This window comes from Elephas maximus, chromosome 7 (genome assembly GCF_024166365.1).
Source record: "Elephas maximus indicus isolate mEleMax1 chromosome 7, mEleMax1 primary haplotype, whole genome shotgun sequence".
In the NCBI taxonomy this organism is placed as follows: Eukaryota; Metazoa; Chordata; class Mammalia; order Proboscidea; family Elephantidae; genus Elephas; species Elephas maximus.
This window is the reverse complement of record NC_064825.1, coordinates 56,685,309-56,708,398: the sequence shown is the minus strand read 5'-3', so window position 1 is coordinate 56,708,398 and position 23,090 is coordinate 56,685,309. Positions and strand designations below refer to the sequence as shown.

The 23,090-nt window shown below is 36.1% G+C and overlaps 3 protein-coding genes across 3 annotated transcripts; 2 read left to right on the top strand and 1 right to left on the bottom strand.

The window, feature by feature from the left end:
• Positions 1-1,426: 1,426 nt before the first annotated feature.
• On the bottom strand, positions 1,427-8,242 carry LOC126079994 (olfactory receptor 51V1-like). The gene is made up of 2 exons (XM_049891326.1): positions 8,214-8,242; positions 1,427-2,393 (listed from the first exon to the last, which is right to left on the bottom strand). Exons 1-2 carry the CDS (start codon positions 8,240-8,242, stop codon positions 1,427-1,429), a joined length of 996 nt encoding a protein of 331 aa, XP_049747283.1.
• Positions 8,243-8,429: 187 nt separating this feature from the next.
• On the top strand, positions 8,430-12,199 carry LOC126079993 (olfactory receptor 51V1-like). Its single transcript, XM_049891325.1, has 2 exons — positions 8,430-8,477; positions 11,219-12,199. Exons 1-2 carry the CDS (start codon positions 8,430-8,432, stop codon positions 12,197-12,199), a joined length of 1,029 nt encoding a protein of 342 aa, XP_049747282.1.
• A 9,513-nt stretch (positions 12,200-21,712) lies between these two features.
• On the top strand, positions 21,713-22,663 carry LOC126079201 (olfactory receptor 52A5-like). The gene has a single exon (XM_049890131.1). It carries the CDS (start codon positions 21,713-21,715, stop codon positions 22,661-22,663), a length of 951 nt encoding a protein of 316 aa, XP_049746088.1.
• The last annotated feature ends 427 nt before the right edge of the window (positions 22,664-23,090 follow it).

Sequence of the window (23,090 nt, the reverse complement as noted above, 5' to 3'; positions counted from 1 at the left end):
ACTACATTATTTAAAATTTAATTTGCATTACCTTCTCTTACAGATAAAACTATAGGACAGAAATCAGATCAGTGGTTGCCTAGGACTTGGGGGTGTGGGATTGAACTGACCAAAAAGAGGCATAAGGAACCTTTTTGGGATGATGGAAATATTCTATGTTTTGATTGTTGTAGTGGTTACATGACTACAAACACTTTTCAAAACTCATCGAACTATACTTTTAAAGAGAGTGAATTTTTCTATTTACAATTATGGCTACGTAAATCTTTCATAGAAATATAAGTGACAAAAACAGGTATAAATTAAACATATCATTACAATTAAAAAGTTTTGAGGAAAACTACACATATTAATTGAATCTAAATGTGTACATTATATCACCCATGTTACTTTGGTGATTTTCTACTTTTATTTACAATACAAATGTTTTTCAATAATTGCATAACCAATTCATAATCTCTTGATAAAGAACAGCAAGAAGGGAGAAGATAAAGAGATTTGAAACTAAAAAATACATATACGAATCCTGTCCATTGTTATTGCCTAAAAATTGGCAATATCATTTAACCTTTGTGTATTTTAAGGTATCCATGTGTGTAATGAAAAATTATATTTATTTCAAGTACTAGCAGATAAATTAAACTAGATACATATTTATATTTCTTGGTCATAGTAATAATATCTGATTTTGTTTGTCCTGTTCTTTTAGGCTCCTTAAACCGGGATGGGGGTTTGAACGAGAAAGCGAAGATATAGATACAGACTTATAGTAAATATTTTCATATTGTAGTTGCTATTGGTATTATTTTTTGGTGTTAACTAAGTTATCACAAAAGTCTCTTTCTTTCTACAATTACTGATTGTCTATACCTCCAGTTCTTTTTTTTTTTTTTTTTATACCTCCAGTTCATAGGTCATAGTGTGAGTTTTGGGAAAGAACCTAGTTTGTTTGTCTTTATCACTGTTTTGTAAATGATCCAATTAGTCCAATCTTCCTACGCTGCTGACTCCATTACTTGACTATGTAACTGAACAATAGCTAAATAATAAACGAGAATAAACAATAGTGGAAATGGACTAAAATAATGGTTACTCTTTTAGCAAATATTTCAAAAAGCGCCATTAGCAAAATTTACCTTTTTCATAAGAATGAGCCATAGGAAGATGTGAGAATTACTAGCTAATTTTCCCCAAGGATAAATACTATTTTCAGCCCAATGTGTATATATTTTCTGGTTTGTAAAATAGATCACAATACTATTTGTATCAATAACTGATTTATTAAATTGTGGGAAAATGGAGAAGCATATATTTATAACATGTAAAAATATATAGAAATTACTAAATCTATTTTTAATTATATACTTTGACCCTTTAGAACCATACTTTTGACTTTTCAATATAGTCACATTTGATTTCAGGGAACTTAAGTACCTTTCAGGTAGAAAAGTTTCTGGATTCTCCTTCGTATCTGCTGAGTCTTGATACTATAAATAATAGGGTTCATCAAGGGTGGGAAAAGGATATAGATGTTTCCCATAAGAACATGAACCAGTGGTGAGAGGTGTTTCCCAAAGCGATGCACCATGGTCAGACCAATAATTGGGACGTAGAAAACCAAAACAGCACAGATATGAGATACACAAGTCTGCAAGGACTTGATCCTCTCCTCCGGAGATGCAATGCCTAAGACCGTATGCAAAATCATGATGTAGGAAATAAGTATGAGAGCCGCGTCCAACAATAGGTTGCTGATTACCAGGAACAGACCGTAGATGCTGCTGAAATGGACATCTGAACAGGCCATTCTAATTAAATCTTGGTGTAGGCAGAAAGAGTGAGAAAGAATGTGGGGACGACAATAATTTAAGAATTTCAGGCGGATAATGACTGGAGGTATGAGTAAAGAACTCCTACCTAAAATGGCCATTCCGATTTTCATGATTTTGTCATTATTTAGGATAGAGGAGTAGTGTAATGGGTTGCAAATAGCAATGTAGCGGTCAAGGGCCATAGCAAGAAGGACAGAGGACTCCATGAAGGACAGACCATGGATGAAATAGGACTGTGCAATGCAGGAATCCAAGGTGATCTCTTTAATGAGGCCCAATAGGGTCCCCAGCACAGTATGCACTGTGGACAGCCCCATGCACAGGTCTGTGAAGGCAAGCATGGCCAAGAAGTAGAACATGGGTTCATGCAAGCTCAGCTCAGTCTGGATAACATGAAGCACCATGCAGTTTCCCAGGAACACCATGGCATAGATGGAGGAGAAAGGGATGAAGATCCAGAGGTAGTCAACTTCTATGCCAGGAAAACCAGTGAGAACAAACCTGGAATCACTGAAGTTGGATATGAAGGTCATAGATATTAATTGATGATTGAAAATATTTCTAGAGAGATAGAGTCAATTAGATGGGTTCATGATTCTCAAATTGCTAAGAGTGATGTTCTGCTTTTCAGAAGAAAATAAAATATAATTCAATTTAGTTTTGTGTCATAAACTCAGAAAATTAGAGAGCTTATGTATTATTTTACGGATTACTCTTTAGGGCAAAATCTTTCTAGACAGAATTTCTAGTGCTAGTGACTAATGATGCCCGAAAAGCAAGGAGTTTTATGCAGAAGCAGGAATAGTAATGGGGACATGGGATTTGGATATGGAACTGGACTTCTGGGAGTCTCTGTTATTTACTGAAGGAAGATAATGTATGACAAAAGGTATGCATTGCTGCCAGAACTGTAACACTCACAGGGGAATATGAATAGAAGGGCAATTTTCTTCTTGGTTACCACAACTGTTCCTTCTACTACACCCAATAGGTCATAAGATCCCAAAGGAAAGAGAACTGGCAAAATTAATCTAATTTGGAAGATCATAAAATTAGCTCAAGAAAAAAGAAACTAAATGGAATCAGAAGCTTTTTGCACATACAAACTTATTTAACTCCTCTTTAATTTAGTTAACTATTTAATTACTTATTTTGATGCAGGCAGCATCAAAAGAAGATGGAAGGAGTACACAAAGTCACTATACCAAAAATAATTGGTCAACATTCAACCATATGATCAGGAACCGATGGTACTAAAGGAAGAAGTTCAAGCTGCACTGAAGGCAATGGTGAAAAACAAGGCTCTAGGAATTGATGGAATACCAAATGAGATGTTTCAACAAATGAATGCAGTGCAGAAAACACTCACTCATCTATGCCAAGAAATTTTGAAGACAACTACCTGGCCAACTGACTGGAAGAGATCCATGTTTATGCCTGTTCCAAAGAAAAGTGATTCAGCTGAAAGAGGAAATTATCAAACAATATCATTAATGTCACACCCAAGTAACATTTTGCAGAAGATCATTCAAAAGCAGCTTCAGCATTATATTAACGGGGAACTGCAAGAAATACAAGCCAGATTCAGAAGAGGATGTGGAACAAGGGATATCATTGCTGATGTCAGATGGACCCTGGCTGAAAGCAGAGAATACCAGAAAGATATTTACCTGTGTTTTATTGACTATGCAAAGGCATTAGCCTGTGTGGATCATAACAAACTATGAATAATATTACATTGAATGTCAACTTAAGTTTGAATGATCTAAATATGCTATTTAATATGCAGAGATTAAAACAAGGCCTAAATATATATTGCCTACAAGAAACCCATCTTAAATTTGAAAACATAGATAGGTTAAAAGTAAAGGAATGGAGAAAAATATGCCATGCCAACGAATTAAAAGAAAGCTAGGTGATGCAGTGAAAGCTGTCAGAGAAGAACTTATAACAATAAACGTCTACATAAAAAAGGAGAAAAATCTCAGATTAACAACCTAATTCATCAACTCCCGGAGATTGGAAGAGAAGAGCAAACTAAGCCTAAACCTACCAGAAGAAAGTAAAAAAGAAAGGTGAGTGCAGAAATAAATAGAAAGTAAAAGAGAGAAACAATAAAACCAGAAGTTGGTTCTTTGAACTGATAAACAAAATTGACAAACTTTTAGCTAGGCTGACAAAGAAAACAAAAGATGCAAACAGAATAAAAAATGAAAAAAAAGAATATTATAACTGACCTGACAAAAATGAAGAGAATTATAACAGAATATTATGAACAACTGTGCAGCAAAAAACTGGATAACCTAGATGAAATGAACAAATTCTTAGAAGCACACAACCTATGCACACTGACTCAAGAGGAATGAGAAAATCTCAACAAACCCATAACAAGTGAAGGATCAAATCCGTTATCTAAAGCCTCCCAACAAAAATAATTCCTGGATCAGATGGCTTCACTGGGGAATTCTATCAAATATTTAGAGATGAATTGACAGTACTGATTAAACTCTTCCAAAAGACAGAGAAGGAAGAAATACTCCCTAATTCATTCTATGAAACACACGTAACCCTGATATCCAAACCAGACAAAGACACCACAAGAAAAGAAAATTACAGGCCAATATCTCTTATGAATATAGATGCAAAAATCCTCAACAAAATAATAGTGAACAGAATCCAACAGCATGTTCAAAGACTCATAAACCATGAATAAGTGAAATTTATTTCAGGAATGCAGGGATGGTTCAACATTAGAAAATCGATCAACGTAATACACCACATCAATAAAACAAAGAGAAATAACCACGTGATCATCCCTATGGATGAAGAAAAAGCATTTGATAAAACCCAACAATTTTTCTTGATGAAAACCTAAAGAAGGTTGGAATAATAGAAGAGGAATTCCTCAATTTGATTCAGGTCATATATAAAAAGCCAACAGCCAACATTATACTTAATGGAGAAAGACTGAGAGTTTTCCTCTTGAAATAGGGAATAAGTCACAGGTGCCAGCTCTCACCATTTGTCTTAGTTATCTAGTGCTGCTATGACAAAAATATTGCAAGTGAATGGCTTTAACAAAGAGAAATTTATTTCTTCACAGAAAAGTAGGCTAAAAGTCCAAATTCAGGACATCGGCTCCAGGGGAAGGCTTTCTGTCTCTGTCAGCCATCTCATCAATCTTCCCCCAGACTAGGACCTTCTCTGCGCAGGGATCCCAGGTCCAAAGGACACACTCTGCTCCCAGCGCTGCATTTTTGGTGGTATGAGGTCCCCAACTCTCTGCTTGCTTCCCTTTCCTTTTGTCTCTTAGAAGATAAAAGGTGGTACAGGCCACACCCCAGGGGAACTCCCTTTAAATCAGATCAGGTATGTGACCTTAGTAAGGGTATTACAATCCCAACTTAATTCTCTTTAACATAAAATTACAATCACAAAATGGAGGACAACCATAGAGTATTGGGAATCACGGCCCAGCCAAATTGATATACACATTTTTGGGGGTACATAATTTAATCCATGATACCACTTCTATTCAGTATTGCATTAGAAGTCCTGGCCAGAGCAATACCACAGGAAGAAGAAATTAAATGTACCCAGATTGGAAAAAATGAAGTTAAATTATCTTTATTTGCAGATTATATGATCCTATATATAGAAAACCTCAAACAATCCATGAGAAAACTTCTAGAGCTAATAGAGGAATTTAGCAAATTTGTAGGATAAAAGGTCAACAAATAAAAATCAGTTGGGTTTTTATACACCAGTAATGAGAAATCAGAAAGGGAAATTAGGGAAACAATTAAATTTACAATAGCATCTAGGAATAAATCCAACGGGGGATGTGAAGGACTTATGCGATGAAAACTATAAAGCATTGCTGAAGAGATTAAGATGTCAATACTATGCAAAGTGATCTATAAATTCATTGCAATCCTGATCAAAATTCCAACAGCCTTCTTTACAGAAGTAGTAAAACCAATCTTCAACTTTATATGGAATGGAAAGATGTCCTGAATAGCTAAAAGTGTTGAAAGACAAGAACAACGTAGGAGTACTCACACTTCTGGTTTTAAAACATACTATACAGCTACAGTAATCAAAACAACATGGTACTGGTATAACAATAGATGCATATATCAATGGTATAGAATTGAGAGTCCAGAGATAAACCCACACATTTATGGTTAACTGATTTTTGACAAGGGTGCAAGTCCATTTGAAGGGGAAAGGAGAGTCTTTTCAATAAATGGTGCAAGGAAATTGGATTGCCACATGCAGAAAAATGAAACAGGATCCACGCGTTACACCATACACAAAAACAAATTCAAAATGAAATAAGGACCTAACTCTGAAAACTAAAGCCTAAAAGTCTTAGAAGAATAAGCAGGGACAATGCTGTCAGGCCTAGCTTTCAACAATAAATTATCTTACATAAAAACAAAAGCACAAACAGCAAAAGACAAAATAAATAAATACCCACTGTCATTGAATCAATTTCGACTCATAGCAACCCTGTAGGGTTTCCAAGGCTGTAAATCTTTATAGAAACAGACTACCATATCTTTCTCTGGAGGAGCCGCTGGTGGTTTCGAACTGTTGACCTTTCAGTTAGCAGTCAAATGTTTTTGACCACTGTGCCACGAGGGCTCTAAAAGTAAATAAATAAGACCTCACAAAAATTAAAAACTTTTGTTGATCAAAAGATTTTGTTAAAAAATTGAAAAGACAAGCTACTGACTGGAAGAATATCTTTGGAAACCATATATCAGACAAGAATCTAATAAACAAAATATATATGAAATATTGACAACAACCAAAAGACAACCCAGTCATAAGATGGACAAAGGATTTAAAAAGACATTTCATCAAAGAGGCTATTCAAATGGATACCAAATGGATAAAAAGATGCCCAACATCATTAGCCATCAGAGAAATGCAAATCAAAACCACAGTGACAGACCATTGTACTCTCACAGGATGGCTAAGAAAAAACAAAAACAAAAAAACAGAAAATAACAAATGTTGGCAGGGATGTGGGGAAATTGGAACCCTTATCCATTGCTGGTTAGAATGCAAAATGGTACAACAGTTTTGGAAAACAGTGTTGCCTTTCCTCAGAAAAACTGAAAATAGAACAACCTACCAAACCACTGAACCCATTGCCATCGAGTCCATTCTGACTCACAGCAACCCCGTAGGATTGACTAGAACTGCCCCATAGTGTCTCCAAGGAGAAGCTGGTGGATTTGAACTGCTGACCTTTTAGTTAAAAGTCCTAGTTCTTAACAACTGTGCCACCACAGCTTCAGAACAACAATATGACCTAGCACTTTCAGTCCTATGTATATACCCAAAAGTCTTGAAAACAGAGACTGAAACAAAGACTTGTACGCCAATGTTCATTGTAGTACTATTCACAATATTCAAAAGGTGTAAACAATCTACATGCTCATCAACAGATGAATGGATAAACAAACTGTGGTATATACATACACTGGAATACTACTCAGCCCGTGGGAGAAATTAAGTCTCAATACATGCTAAGGTATGAATGGAGCTTGAAGACATTATGCTGAGCAAAATAAGCCAATCACAAAAGCACAAATATTATATGACCTCATTTATATAAAAAGACAAGAAAAGGCAAATGTATAGAGGCCAAAGCTTATTAGTGGTTACCAAGGGTGGGGAGTGGGAAAGGAGGGTTAATAGTGATGGAAAAATTACATTGATTATGGGTAGGGTTGCTGGATATTATAATACCTGTGAATAAGTTGATAAGTTGGACCCCTATAAAATGCTGAATTGGCAAGACTCATGTGCTGGATATATTTACAACAAGGACAGAAAAAAAAAAGTAGTGCTGAGGCTGCTTATGGACAATCAAACATGTGATAGGATGTGATGGGGTTTTGTTTCTTGGTTTGGAGTTTTAGGGACATGGTTTCATGGATATGAAGCTAGGCTAACTGGGCGAATAACATGTTAACTGGGCTAATAACATGTTTAGTGCTTCTATTCTACCTCCTAGTTCATTTTGTAGTGCCTGGAGTCTTAAAAGTTTGCAAGTGGCCATTCAAGTCACAATTGGTCTCTATTCACCTGGAGCAAGAGAGGAAGAGAGTCAGGAGTAGGAGGATATGAATTTGTGGCTAATTGACTCCATGATAAACTACCTCCTTTGCCATGAGACCAGAAGAAATGGATGATGTCTAGCTACTGTTAGTGAACATTTTGATCAAAGATTCCATGGACAAATTCTGATCAAAAGGGCGACAATGTAGAACAGGATTTCAAATTCTCATGGACTGTAGACTTTCTGGAACCATGGAGAGTAGATGAAACCCTAAAACTATGACTCTGAGATAATCTTCAAACCTTAAACCAAAAATATCCCCTTCAGTCATCTTCGAACCAAACAATAATTTAGCTTAACTTGTAAAAAAAAAATTCTTCCTTGAACATTATGTACTTTTAACAACTATCTATATGGGCTCAAATTGACAACAGCAACTCAAAAGATTAGATAGTAAAGTTATGGGGCAGTGAGTTTATGTTAATGAGAGAGGGATAACTCAGAAAAGGAGAGTGAAAATGGTTGCACAACTAGAAGAATGTAGTCACTGTCACTACATTGTACATGTAGAAACTGTTGAATTGATGTATGTTTTACTGTGTATGTTCTCAACGACAACAAAATAAGTAAAATTTAGAAGGAAAAAAGAAAGCTGGTACAGTTATATGAATTTCAGACAAAGCAGACATCAGAACAAAGGTAAATAGCATAGGAAACTCTGGTGGAGTAGTGGTTTAGTGCTACAGCTGCTGACCAAAGGGTCGGCAGTTCGAATCTGCCAGGCACTCCTTGGAAACTCTATGGGGCAGTTCTACTCTGTCCTAATGAGTCGCTATGAGTCGGAATTGACTCGATGGCACTGCCTTTGGTTTGGTTTTGTATAGCAGCATAACCTAGTAATAAAGGGATCAGTTCTTGAATTAGACGTAACAATTCATGGTGTGTATGAACTTAACAACAAAGTGTCAAAATACACGAGGCATATACTGATAGACCTTCAAGGAAAAATAGACAAATCCACTACAATAGCTGGAGACTTCAATAATCTTCTTTCAGTAACTGATAGACAAGCAGCCACAATATCAATAAAGACATAGGTCACCTAAACTGTATAATCAATCAACTTGATGTAATTAAGATTTATAGAAAACTCCACTAAACAAGTAAAAAATAAATATTCTTCTCAAGCTCATATGAAACACTCACCAAAACGGACCATATTCTGGGCCATAAAATGTACCTTAAAAAATAATATAAACCATATCCTCAGACCATAATGGAATTAAACTACAAATCAGAAACAGAAAGATAGTTGACAAATGTTTGGAGATTAAAGAACATACTTTTAAACTGCATATAGCCAAAGGAAAATCTCAAGAGAAATTAAAAAAAAATTGAATTAAATGAAAAGACAATTTATGAAAATTTGTGAGCCGCAGAGAAACACTTAGAAATCTATAGCGTTAAATGAATATAGTAGAAAAGAAGATCTAAAATTACCAACCTAAGCTTCCACATTAGTAAATTAGAGTCAGAAGAAAAATTTAACTCAAAAGCAAGAAGAGAAAAATAAATAATAAAAATCAGAGTAGAAATCAATAATATTAAAAATAACAAAGCAATAGAAAAGATAAAAACAAAAGCCAGTTTAAAAAATCCATAAAATTCATATTGTAATCAACATCCTAAAAAAGCAAAGGAAATATAGAAGTTATCAAGGATTTCATTTTACTTGGATTCATAAACAACGTCCATGGAAGCAGCAGTCAAGAAATCAAATGATGTATTCCATGGGGCAAATCTGTTGCAAAGGAGCTCTTTAAAGTGTTAAAAAGCAAAGATGGCACTTTGAGGACTAAGGTGCACCTGACTAGAGCCATAGTATTTTCAATCACCTCATATGCACGTGAAAGCTGGAAATGAGTAACGAAGACCCAAGATGAATCCATGTATTTGAATTATGGTGTTGGTGAAGAATATTGAAGATACCATGGACTTCCAGAAGAATGGACAAATCTGTCTCTGAAGAAGTACAGCCAGAATGCGCCTTAGAAACAAGGATGGCAAGACTTTGTCTTATGTACTTTTGGAGTGTTATCAGAAGTACCAGTTCCTGGAAAAAGACATCATGCTTGCTAAAGTAGAAGGCCAGTGAAAGAGAGGAAGACCCTCAACAAGATGGGCTGACACAATGGCTGCAAAAATGGGCTCAAACATATAGCTATAACTGTGTGGATGTCACAGGACCATGTAATGTTTTGTTCTGTTATACACAGGGTCATTATGAGTCAGAACCAATTCGACGGCAACTAACAACAATAAAAATAACAACAGGGTAACAGAGAAAAGATAGACATTATTAATAACAGAATTGAAAGAAATATCATCACAACTGATCCTATAAACAGGAAAGGATAATAAAGGAATACCATAAATGACTATGTCCTCAAATTTGAAAACTTAGATGAAAAGAACCAATTCCTTAAAAGATAGAAAACTACCAAATCTCACTCACAGAGAAGTAAATACTCCATGTCTATTAAAGATATTGGATCAATAATTAATAACTTTCCTAAAAAGAAAACACCAGGCCTAGATGGTTTCACTTATGAATTCTAAAAACATTTAAGGAAAAATGATACCAATTATCTACACTCTCTTCCAGAAAATGGAAGCAGATGGAACTTTTTCTAATTCATTCATAGAGGCCAACATTACCTAGGTATTAAATTTTCAGCTGTGCAGTTGAGTTTCCCTCCCTTGATGATTCGAGAAGTTCTTTGGACTCTGGGGAATATGCTACCATTTATACATTTCTCACAATCCCAGGAAATTTGTAGCCTGGAAGTGGCCAGGCAGAAGTACTCACTTGCAACATCCCCAGCCAGGGATTAGCAGTTTCCCTGGAGCCTGGGTTAGCCTATCTCACAGAAGGCTCATCACGCCTTCCTCATAAAACTGAGTGCTCTGACTCCCTGTGACAGAAAGGCTGTTAAAGGAGAAAGTATCAGTGGCTAGCTTAGGAACACTGATATTTGTGGCACAAATGGCTCAGAGAGACCAACCATGAACACTGTTAACAATCTAATTTGCCTAAAATGATCAGGACACTGATTTGCTCCTGTAATCTCTGAGACATAACACCAAGGAGGTTCCCTGTGAAGTCATTTCATGATGCAATTTCTCCTGAAGAGTTGAACATCCCTAGAACTCTACAGTTAGTTTTACCTGTACTATACTCAGGGTGGCTGTGTTATAGTTGGCTGTTCTCAAAGACAGGTTTAAAAAAAAGAAAAAAACTGAGTAGTATTCATTTCATCTTGAAAATTCCCTTAAAATATTCATGTCTTCTTCTCCAGCTTCCATTATAAATTCCTCAGTATTCATCCTCACAGGGTTCCCTGGCCTGGACAAGCACTATCCTTGGTTCTCAATTCCCTTCTCCTCAATCTATGCCATGGTGTTCCTAGGAAACAGCATGGTGCTCCATGTAATTCGTACTGAGCCGAGCCTACACCAGCCCATGTTCTACTTCCTGGCCTTGCTGGCCATCACTGACCTGTGCATGGGGCTGTCCACAGTGCATACGGTGCTGGGGGTCCTGTGGGGGCTAAGCCAGGAGATCAATCTGGGTATCTGCATTGCGCAGACTTATTTTATCCATGGTCTGTCTTTCACAGAGTCGGGAGTTCTACTTGCCATGGCCTTTGATCGCTTCACAGCAATTTGCAATCCTCTGAGATATGCATCTATTTTGACTAATAGTAGAATCATTCATTTCATGATGACCATTTTGATGAGAAGTTCTTTGTCTATTCTTCCTGTCATCATTCATTTAAAGTTCCTCCATTACTGCCATCCTCATATCCTCTCCCACTCTTTTTGTCTGCACCAGGATCTACTCCGGCTGGCCTGCTCTGACATCCGCTTCAACAGTTTTTATGCCCTGGCTCTGGTGATTTGTACCCTGTTGTTGGATGCTGTCCTTATTCTCATCTCCTATGTTTTCATTCTGCACACAATATTGGCAATTGCATCCCGGGAGGAGAGGCTCAAGTCTTTGCAGACCTGTGTTTCCCACATCTGTGCTGTACTGGTTTTCTACATCCCCATCATTGGTCTCACCATGGTACACCGCTTTGGAAAGCATCTCTCACCTTTGGTTCATGTTCTAATGGGCAATATCTATATCCTCTTTCCACCCCTGATGAATCCAATCATCTACAGTGTAAAGACTCAGCAGATTCGAAGCAGGATGAAGAAATGGTTTTCTCTAAAAATGTTTTGACACTGTTGAATCTCCGTGAAAATACAGTGAAACTGTTAAATTGGCATGGGTAAGAAAGATTTAAGGTCAAAATAATAGTGCTAGTTTCTATATGGGCAACAATTTACAATCTGAATACTACTTTCTAAAACTTTTTTGTTATTGTGTGATGACTCAAGTGATAAATAACTTAAGTGGCTTGCTAATGCAAGAGAGATAATAGAACTGTTTTGTCAAACCACATTCCAAAAAATGTTTCCTAAAGTTTGCTGTAGGGTAATCATAACTATTATGGGCATGACAATAAGAATCTTTACATTTTCATACAATGATGGTTGCCATAGGAAAATTGTGTTACTCTGAGTCTATCAATACTTTCATTCCACACACTTTTACCTACAATTGTGGAATGTGCCACCTATTGTTTAGATTATTAAGGTAATGATGATCAGAATACCCGATACAATGAAACTGGACTTTTCTCATTCTTCTAAGGGAGAGGTGAGTACATCTGAAACTCTGATGTTGAACCTTCTCTCCACTCTATTCTCTTTTTCTCTCTCTTTTGGTTTTTTACTTATTAGTGACTTAATGCAAGTCCATTAAAAGCAATCATGGAATAAAAAGATTTATAATCCCTTGATCCCAAAGATTTGCTTTTTAATTTCTTTCCATGAATTTAAAAAGTCAGCTTATTGCATATACTTTTAAAGTTTTTAAAATAGACTTTATTTTTAGATCGGTTTTAGATTTACAGAAAAGTTGTCCAAGAAGTACAGACAGTTCCCATATAGCCTTCTTATCCCTGGGTGCTGATTATCCTATTATCAACACCTTGCATTCCTGTGGTACACTTGTCACAATTGGTGAACTGATTTTGATACATTATTATTAACTGAGATCCATAGTTTACATTGTTGTTGTTAGGTACCATCAAGTCAATTCCAACTCATAGCAACCCTATAGGGCAGAGTAGAACTGTCCCATAGGATTTCCAAGAAGTGCCTGGTGGATTCAAACTGCCAAACTTTTGGTTAGCAGGCATAGCTCTTAACCACTACACCACCAGTGTTTCCATAGTTCACATTAGTGTTTACATTTGTGTTGCATCATCCCATGGGTTTTGCAAAATGTATAGTCTCCTGTGTCCACCATTACAGTATCATATAGAAAAGTTTCACTGCCCTAAAAATGCCCTTTGCTGGACCAATTCCTCTGCCCTTTCCCCTGGCAACTAATGATATTTTCACTCTCCCTATAGTTTTTCCTGAAAACCCTGGTGGTGTGCTGGTTAAGTGCTATGGCTGCTAACCCAAGGGTCGGCAGTTTGAATTTGCCAGGCGCTCCTTGGAAACTCTATGGGGCAGTTCTACTCTGTCCTCTAGGGTCGCTATGAGTCGGAATCGACTCGATGGCACTGGGCTTTTTTTTTTTTTTATGGTGTTTCCCTTTCAAGAATGTCATATAGTTGGAATGATACAGTTAATAGCTTTTTTTGTATGTAGCTTTTTCAGACTGGCTTCTTTCACTTAGAAATATACATTTAAGGATCCTGCATGTTTATTTGTGGCTTTATAGCTTCACATATATTTTTCATCCCACATTTTTTTTCACTTACTATTGTGTCATCAGGATTTACCTATGGCACATTTACTTTTTCATAACATCTTCAAGAAAGGAGTTACACTTGGAAACTATTGCAGAAACACAGTTGAGAATGGATCGTGGTGTCAACTAGAATAATGGTTGTGGGAATGGAAATATGAAAACATATTTGAGTGATAATTAGGCTGTATAAACACACTGTAATAACTGATTGGCTGTAGTTTGGTGAAGAGAGGGAGGCTTTGAAGTTGATGTTCAGGTCTCTGATTTGTGAAATTAAATGAATTTTGGTGTCATTCAGTGAGATAGTAACCGAAGTAAGAAGAGCAGTTCTTACACAAGGAGATAATGAAACCTTTGAACATATTAAGTGGGAGGTGTCTGTGGAACATTTATTAATATTCATTCAAAAATATTAAGGGAGAATCCTTGGGTTCTAGATATGGTGCTAGGCACTGAGATATAGAGAACCAGCAGTGATTAAAAAAAGAAAAGTCTTTTGCCTACAATATAGTAGACGTTAAAAAAATATTAAAGAAGTGTCTGTATTTACAACTATGTGAAATGTTACTTTTAAGAAATGAGGAGTGCAATGACAACTTAAAGAGGCAACTCTAATCCAGTACAGAATACTTGAGGAATAACTTCAATGAGAAAATGATATGTAATTGAGGATGGAACAATGAAGGTAAATAATTTCTGCCTAAAAAAAAAAAAAAAATTGAAGAACTAAGTTCAGAAGGTATTAGACTATATGAGAAATAGATGAATTAGTGGTCAAGAAGCTCCAGATAGGGTCTGAAAAATAGACAGGGACAAAGGTATAGAAAAAGTGGTTTTAATTTAGTATTAATTATTAGGGCAATGTGAAACTTCGAACAAATTACAGTTAGAATAGTGGAATGATCAAACATTTATGTTAAGAACATCAGTCCAGTTACTGGGTAGATGAGGGCAAGAGTTAACATCAGAAGACTGGATAAAGGATATCAAAAATACATAGCAGTGCCTGAACAAGGGTGTGCTAAAGGCATTGCAAGAAGTGGATGCATATGAGATATGTTTAATCAGTAAGATGAAAAGATTTGACAATTTATTGTCTATGATGGGTAAGAGAAAAGGAAACTTCGAAATCATGTTTAGCTTTTTGGAATGAGAAACTGCAGAGGTCATATTGCCATTTATTGAGATAAGGAAAACCAGTAACTCTCAAGTTGATTTTGACTCATGGTGTCCCCCCATGCTTTGTAGAGTAGGACTATACTCCCTAAGGTTTTCAAGGCTGTAACCTTTCTGAAACATACGTCCAGACTTTACTTCTGAGGCATCTCTGTGTGGGTATGAATAGTCAATATTTTGGTAGTTGAGTGCTTAATCTTTGTGCCACCCAGGGACTCCATGAGATAAAAAAGAAGTGAGAACAATATGATTAGTTTTAGACATAACCCTTTTTGTTGTGTGTGTGTGGTTAATTTGATCTTCCAAAGATACATGTAAGAGGAGATGCCTGGCCCGGGATTGAATATACCTATTAAAAGTTCTGAAGAGAAGAGTAGACTTAAGTAATGAATTTGGAAGTGATGGATATAAATGTGGTGTTTGAGATCCTGGGTATGAATAACTTAACCAAGTAAAGGATATAGCATAACCACACTAAAAAAAAACTTAGATGACCAAACTTACTAGGAAAGTATGGTTTCAATGAATCTAAATGGAAAGGTATTTCAAAGAGGGTAATGATCAATTATTTCAAAACCAACCTTGTGAAATGTGACTTAAATTGGTAAGAGTATCCACTGGATGTAGAAATGCTGAAGAACATCATGAGCAATTTTTGTAGTAGTGGGAGTAGAAACAACATCTTAAAATTTGTGAAGGAAATTTAATTTAGGATGTGGAGATGATGTGGATGAATGATTTATTTGAGAATTTGGCCACATTGGGTAGAACATAGAAAGTGTAGTAGTCAGATGGTGATCCAAGAAATATAATTTTGTATAGTGACTTTTTGGTGTAATTTGTGCAAAAAAAAATCCATACATAGAAATCTGAAAATAATCCAAAAGCAAATTTTGTCAATCTTTACATGAAAAGATTCGCAAATGAATGAACATTAATGTGTCAAAATTAAAAAAATCTATGATGTGTATATATATATGTTTTTCAATGATTATATTTATTGAATTTTAATAATAAATTAAAAATACTTGAGTTCTGTTTTATTAGATAAGGGATCTTCTAGGGTAGTTGACTACTGAAGAAATACGAAGTTAGAGTGTAGTAAGGGATATAGCTTAAAGGCGAGGACTTCCCAGAAAATGGAAACCTGTCAATCCCACTTGCACAATAAGGCGAGGACTTCCCAGAAAATGGAAACCTGTCAATCCCACTTGCACAATAGCTACCATTTATAAGTGCTTTATGCCAAGCACTTTTCACAGACTATATAGCATTGTTTTCACAACTTTAAGTATTAATGTTTCCATAAATGAGAAAAATATTTAAACCAAATTTAAATCATTTATCCAAAGTCATAAATAAGAGGAAGAGCCTAGATATAAGCCACTTTCCAACTGATTTAAAAAATAACATCTTTTAAAATTTTACTACCTATCTCCTTCAGAAATATGATAGGTTATTTTTTACACAGTTAAAGGAGGAATTCTAGCCTTAGATTCCGTTCTTGAATTCATTATTTTATTCTAAGACTGACCTATTCTCTCCCACTCTGATTCCCTCACTCCACAGAGAATCTAAAGCCAGGTCTATGAGCCACAGAATTTGGAAAGCAGTTCTCAGCTTACATAAATCATTATGGGAATTAGAAAAAAATAACCACGGTATTTGTAAACTACATGGATTATATATACATAATTCCCTTCAGCCAGTCTTGCCTTCTACAGTGAAGATTAAAAACCTTCCCCTGAAGACTTCCATCCCACTTCCTGACTGGAGGCTCTTGTTTGGGTTGTTCAGGTCTGTGTGTGTGTGTGTGCGCGCGTGCGCACACACACACATTCGTGGGCGTTTCATGCATCCACAGGCAACTGACATAGTTATGGAAAGTTAAGGCAGGGCAGGCCAAGGGTTTCAAGATCAAGAAGCCCAATGCCATCATTTAACAGTAAAGGAGATAAGGCATAAAGATGTCATGAATAAAGACCATCAATAATTGGACACATATTTACCAAAGATTTTATTAGGAATGACTCAGAATGCACAGACTAGATCAATACCCCCTACCATCCAGGAACCCAGAAAAATAAGTTACTTTTTTGTTCAGCAGGACTATTCTCAGAGAGAAATATGTATGATAGCTGCAGAGTTCCTGACTTCATGGTGTCATTGATTTTATAATAGGAATAATAATAATACATGTATGGGAGAAAACTTCCTTCAGAAACTAGAAATAACCATCTCCAGGTCAACAAACCTTTTCCTATGTAAAATAGCAAAGACTTTTTAATCAGTCTTTGGTGCTTGAGAGTATTATAGGTAAAATCATTTTAAATACATGAGTTGAGGATATCACAGGGATTATGAATCAGTACAACTCAGTTTTACATAAAGTGGTATTTTTCTGTTGTAACCGCAATAAAAATGCTCTTTGAGGCAGCTTATGTGGAAGACGGGGTAGTTGATTTTTAATCTGGTGAGCTGCCTAGCTTTAAATCGACTATCCCAAGAGGTGGTTTCTAGAAGTAAGAAAAAGTTATATGTGAAAAAAAAAAAAGTCATGGGACTCACAGAGTAGATCGAGAGTTTTTAGATCAGCTCTCATTCAGAAGAATAATCCATTTCCACATACCACTTTGAGTTTTATGAATTTAAATTAAGTTTGGAGTATACTAGAAATTGTGTCCTGGAATTGGAGTTGAACCCTTTTCACCATCCAGAATTCAATTTTTGGAGCCATTCAAAGCAAGGATAAATGCTCTATGGTTTATGATTATTGTATCTCTTGACTTCTCTTTTAGTAACTGAAATGTTAAAGGAAGCCCAGAACTGAGACTTATACTCCTGAAATCTTATGGGAAGAACAATGTGAGTCACTGAAAATCATGGAGGGAAAGCCAATTAGCACTGGATTGCCTCTCATATATACCTACCCACATAAAGGGGAGGGAGTAGTTAAATTTGGTGACCGGTAGAGAAGCTGTTTTTCTCACTTGTTCATTCCTCAGGTGAATTGCATCATAGTCCTTCTCAAGTGTTGACACTATATTTATTAATATTGGTCTCTTGGGGACAGATTTCTTTATATGGATTTCTACACCAGCCTGAGCTGTTCTGTGCACACAAGAAGTTTGGGGAATTAAGCTTGTGAGTATTGTTCTCATAGGTGCTTGTAAAATCTAGAGAAATAAATATTTACAAAAGGGAGTGTGGGGAATTCACCCTGTAATCTGGCATAAGGGGTCAGCACCAAGCAGAAATTCTGAAAAAGAGATTAATATTTCATATGGGATTTGAGCCAGGATATGGGTAGTATAAGCAAATAGCACTGCTTTCTTCTTGTTCTAGTGAGCATTTCCTTTTTCTTTTCTTCCCTTTTCCACAGCAAAATTCTCAAATCATCAGCTAAGATAGGTATATATCCTCACTCAGGTCAAGATAGGAAATAAAACTTTAATTAAAACAGGTAAAGTTTATTCATCAAGATGTTAAGAGTCTTAGCATTTTTAGTAAATTGGTTTTCCATTTTTCTAACCCCCCACCCTTCATTGCTCCCTGCACTGTGGCCCTGCCACAGCTAATAGGGCACACAAAAATGATGTCATCAGCAAGCATGAAAAACTGGAGGTAGGGCAAGTGACAAGCCGTTTCCCTAGATATCATTTTTTTTTTTTCCCCTCACACAGGAGAGAGAAAAGAATCCATCCATATTAGTGATTACTGAAATGTACATGACTGGACACATTTTTCAAGTCATTTACGTGTGTGTGCGTGTGTGTCCATTTGTGATGGAATGGTAATGGAGTAGTCAGGATTAGGTAGGTAGTGGTGAGTGGGAGGAAGAACAAGAGCCAAGGAACAGAGTAATTACCTCAGTCCAGAGAGCTTGCATGTGGTTCAAATCTACGGAGATACAGAGTATCTGAGAGCTAAACTGATGGGAAGCTTGGTTTTATATGTTTACAGAGTTAACTTAATTCCATATTACCCAGTAAATATGCACAAAAAGAAAAAAAAGAATTCTTAGGGCATTAGAAAAGTGGGTTTCCAATCAATCAATACTTCAATACAGAGATAATCCTTTTTCATATATAGTTTATTTTATTCATCATTGCTGCTGTTGCGAATAACACTGCAGAACATAATACCAACTCAACAATTTCTATATGTACGATTCAGTGTCGTTATTTACATTTTTTGAGTTGTGCAAACATTCTCACTCTTCTTTTTCTAGTTGTTCCTCCCCCACTAACATAAACTCACTACCCCCTAAGTCTCCTATCTAATCTTTCAAGTCGCTATTGTCAATTTGATCCCATATAGATAGATCCTAAAAGAGCACAACTTTCCAGGCAGATGTTCTTTGCTAGTTAAGCTAAACTATGATTAGGTTTTAAGAAGGCATCAGGGTACATATTTGGTTTAACGGTTAAGGTTTAAAGGGCAGTACTTTCAGAAGCTCTTGGAGATAATCTTGGAGGAAGCCATCTAACTTTTGCATATATGTCCATTTCAGGGTGTTTCAAAGGAGTATGTGTTCAGGCTCAGAATTGTGTTTATGTTGAAAGTCTTCAAAGGAAAGGATAATTTGTGTTAAGACAGTTGCCATAAATTCAACCGATGCAAGATGACCCCATGTATGTCAGCAAGAACTGTATTCAGTAGGGTTTTCAATGGCTGATTTTTCAGAAATAGTTTGTCAGACCTTTCTTCTGAGGCATCTTTGGGTGAATTCCAACTGCCAACCTATTAGTTAGCAGCCAAGTGTGTTAACGATTTGCATAACCCAGAGACTAATTTGTGTTGAGGGCCCTATATATATATATATATATATATATATATATATATATATATATATATGGAGTAGAATTAAATAGTGCTACAGAAAGGACCAAAAAATAGTTATTACAAGTATGAAATAAACTAATATTTTGTATTTATATCATATAACAACAGCATTATTAGGCTAAAGATGATTCTGATGCATGGTATAATCAAATCTTAGGGCCAAATATTCTGGCATGAAAGCGAAACAGGAAAATAAAGAAGTCAAAAAAGTGCAGCCTCTTTTTCTGCTGCAAGTTCTGCAGCTTTCATGTCTGTTTATGCAACTCTTGGCACAGTGCCTCATATACAGAAGATGATCAACAAAAGATGTTGAACTTAACTGACTTCTATATAAATGGTATGTCAGGTTCTAATATGTGGGAGAAAAATCAGCTTTCAGGTGATTATAGTACTGTCATAAAAATAGAAATTGCAACCAACTGGTGGTGCAGTAGTTAAGAGCTCAACTGCTAACCAAGAGGTCTACAGTTCAAATCCACCACCCTCTTCTTGGAAACGCTACAAGGCAGTTCTACTCATTTCTATAGGGTCGTGATGACTCGGAATTGACTTGAAGGCACAGATATAAATTGAAACAAATATGAACACATACAGGGCAGATTGACAGTGAACAGAAAACTGAGCCATATGTTAATATCCAGTGGTGGCTTACATAGGAAAAGAAAGTTGAAGAAAGACAAAATGGGATATACAGGAGTCCCCGGGTTACAAATGTACAATTTATGGACAACTCATACTTGCCGTTTAAAGTTATGTAAATTTGTCCACACTTTGAAATGATTGAACCAACCCTACTAGATACAAATTCACCATCACAATCACCTTTACTTGTTGCGTGCACAGATTTTAAATCACTGAAAAGGCTTTGAGTCTTTTCTTGCACTAAAGGCTAAATAAGAACCATATGAACCTGTTCTGGCTTACCTAAAATTTGACTTAAAGACACACTTAGAGAATGCATCTTGTTTATAAACCAGGAACTGTCTGTAGATGGGTTGGGTTGTGCAAAATATCACACTTTTTTAAAAGCTACAATTCCAAATAATTTGAATTAACTCTAGTTTTATATAACTCATTGATACATCACTTCATCTAGGAAAACTTTATTATTTATTCTCTCTGTATCGAAGGCAATGGGTTTTTTTGTGGGGGTTATATAAAAACAAAATATATCTTATTGAGATCATATCCTAACATGAATTCCACTGAACTCAAATAATTATCCTATATTGAATAGTACATTTGAAGCACTATTTTGCCTTGTTTGGATATTTTCTGATTTATTTTATTAAAATAATATTAATTAAGGTCAATCCTTTCCTGTATACATTTTATATAAAAATTATATTTATTGACCAGATTTTGATCATAGAAAATTTCCCTGGGGAAATAAACTGCATAGTAACTTTTACTTATTGGCCATTGTTCTATTAAGTAAAGTTTGCTGGGTATAATTTGCAGATCTAAATTTTCATAAGAAGATTTGGTCTATTTATCAAATTTCAAAACCCAGTCCCAGTGCCGTCGAGTTGATTTCGACTCATAGTGACCCTATAGGACAGGGTAGAACTGCCCCATAGAGCTTCCAAGGAGCGCCTGGCGGATTGGAACTGCTGACCCTTTGGTTAGCAGCTGTAGCACTTAGCCACTAGGCCACCAGGGTTTCCTATAAAGTTTTAGTGAAATATAAATTAGCCTAGTCTACTGTTTGGCATTGCAAGTTCTATTTGTATTATTTTTGCCTAAGTAATACAAATATAATTTTCTCATCAGTTAATGAACAATTTTAACAAAATGCCCTTTGAAGTCATATTCTTTGTTCCTGTAAATATAGGTGAAAAGAGGAAACAGATGAGACAATCCAAACAGAAACAGTCAGCCTTAATCAGGCAGCCCTAAGTCATCATGTTCAATCTCAATGGCACAATCTTCATGCCCCCTTTGCTGACACTGACTGGGATCCCTGGCTTGGAGTCTATTCAGTTCTGGATTGGAATTCCTTTCTGTGCCATGTACATCATTGCCATCTTTGGGAATTCCCTGCTTCTTGTCATCATCAAAACTGAACGCAGTCTCCAGGAGCCCATGTATCTCTTCTTGGCAATGCTTGGAGCAACAGACATTGCTCTCAGTACATGCATCCTACCCAAAATGCTAGGTATATTCTGGTTCCACTTACAAGAGATATATTTTGAAGCCTGTCTCTTGCAGATGTGGCTTATTCACACATTGCAGTGTATTGAGTCAGGTATTCTGCTGGCCATGGCCCTGGACCGCTTTGTGGCGATCTGTGACCCCCTGAGACATGCAACCATTTTTACCCACCAACTTCTCACTCAGATCGGGGTTGCGGTGACACTCAGAGCTGCCCTCCTTGTAGCTCCATCTCTCATCCTCATCAAATGCTGCCTGAAATTCTACAGGACCACTGTGGTCTCCCACACATACTGTGAGCACATGGCCATTGTAAAATTGGCAATAGACGATGTTCACGTCAACAAGATCTATGGTCTGTTTGTGGCTTTCAGCATACTAGGATTTGACATCATCTTCATCACACTCTCCTACATCCGCATATTTATAACTGTCTTCAACCTGCCTCAAAAGGAAGCAAGGCTCAAAGCCTTTAATACCTGCATTGCCCACATTTGTGTCTTCCTAGAATTTTATCTCTTGGCTTTCTTCTCCTTCTTTACACACAGGTTTGGGTTCCACATCCCATCCTACATTCATATTCTTCTGTCCAACCTTTATCTTCTTGTCCCCCCTTTGCTCAATCCTATAGTTTATGGGATAAAGACCAAACGGATTCAAGATCGAGTGTTCAAGATTTTGTACTCTAAGGACGCTTCTTGATTTCTCATTTATTCTATTTTAAAAAACAAAATGTCACTGTGGAAACATCTTGTACTCAGTCAGAGCTTGTTATGTGAAGTTTCTTGTATGCTGAAATATAAAGTTGTAGCTTTGCACTCACGTGCATAAATGCCCTCTTTCCTCATTTAACAATTTCTGTTTTTTATTGGAATAATTGGAAACAGTGATATAATAACATTTAGTACATAGATGACATTAGAAGCAGGATCATGAAGATTTGTATTTATTAGTATTTGGTGAAGGAAGTTTCTTAAAAGTACAACTGAATATTAATATGTTAGCCTTTGTTTTAAAATACCTACTGCATTGGTGTCCCTGAAAAAGAAATTCAGTTTAATGTGTTGTAATTCTAATGTATATGATCAAAATTATTTTCGCTATCATTTATGACCACATTCATCGTCGT

Excerpts from the sequence above, each read along its gene's own strand:
- LOC126079993 (XM_049891325.1), top strand. The coding sequence starts at position 8,430 with ATGGTTGCACAACTAGAAGAATGTAGTCACTGTCACTACATTGTACAT. Across the intron at positions 8,478-11,218 it reads ACTGTCACTACATTGTACAT|TATTCATTTCATCTTGAAAA; the intron begins GTAGAAACTGTT and ends AAAACTGAGTAG.
- LOC126079994 (XM_049891326.1), bottom strand. The coding sequence starts at position 8,242 with ATGACTGAAGGGGATATTTTTGGTTTAAG. Across the intron at positions 2,394-8,213 it reads GGGGATATTTTTGGTTTAAG|AAATATTTTCAATCATCAAT; the intron begins GTTTGAAGATTA and ends CTATCTCTCTAG.
- LOC126079201 (XM_049890131.1), top strand. The coding sequence starts at position 21,713 with ATGTTCAATCTCAATGGCACAATCTTCATGCCCCCTTTGCTGACACTG.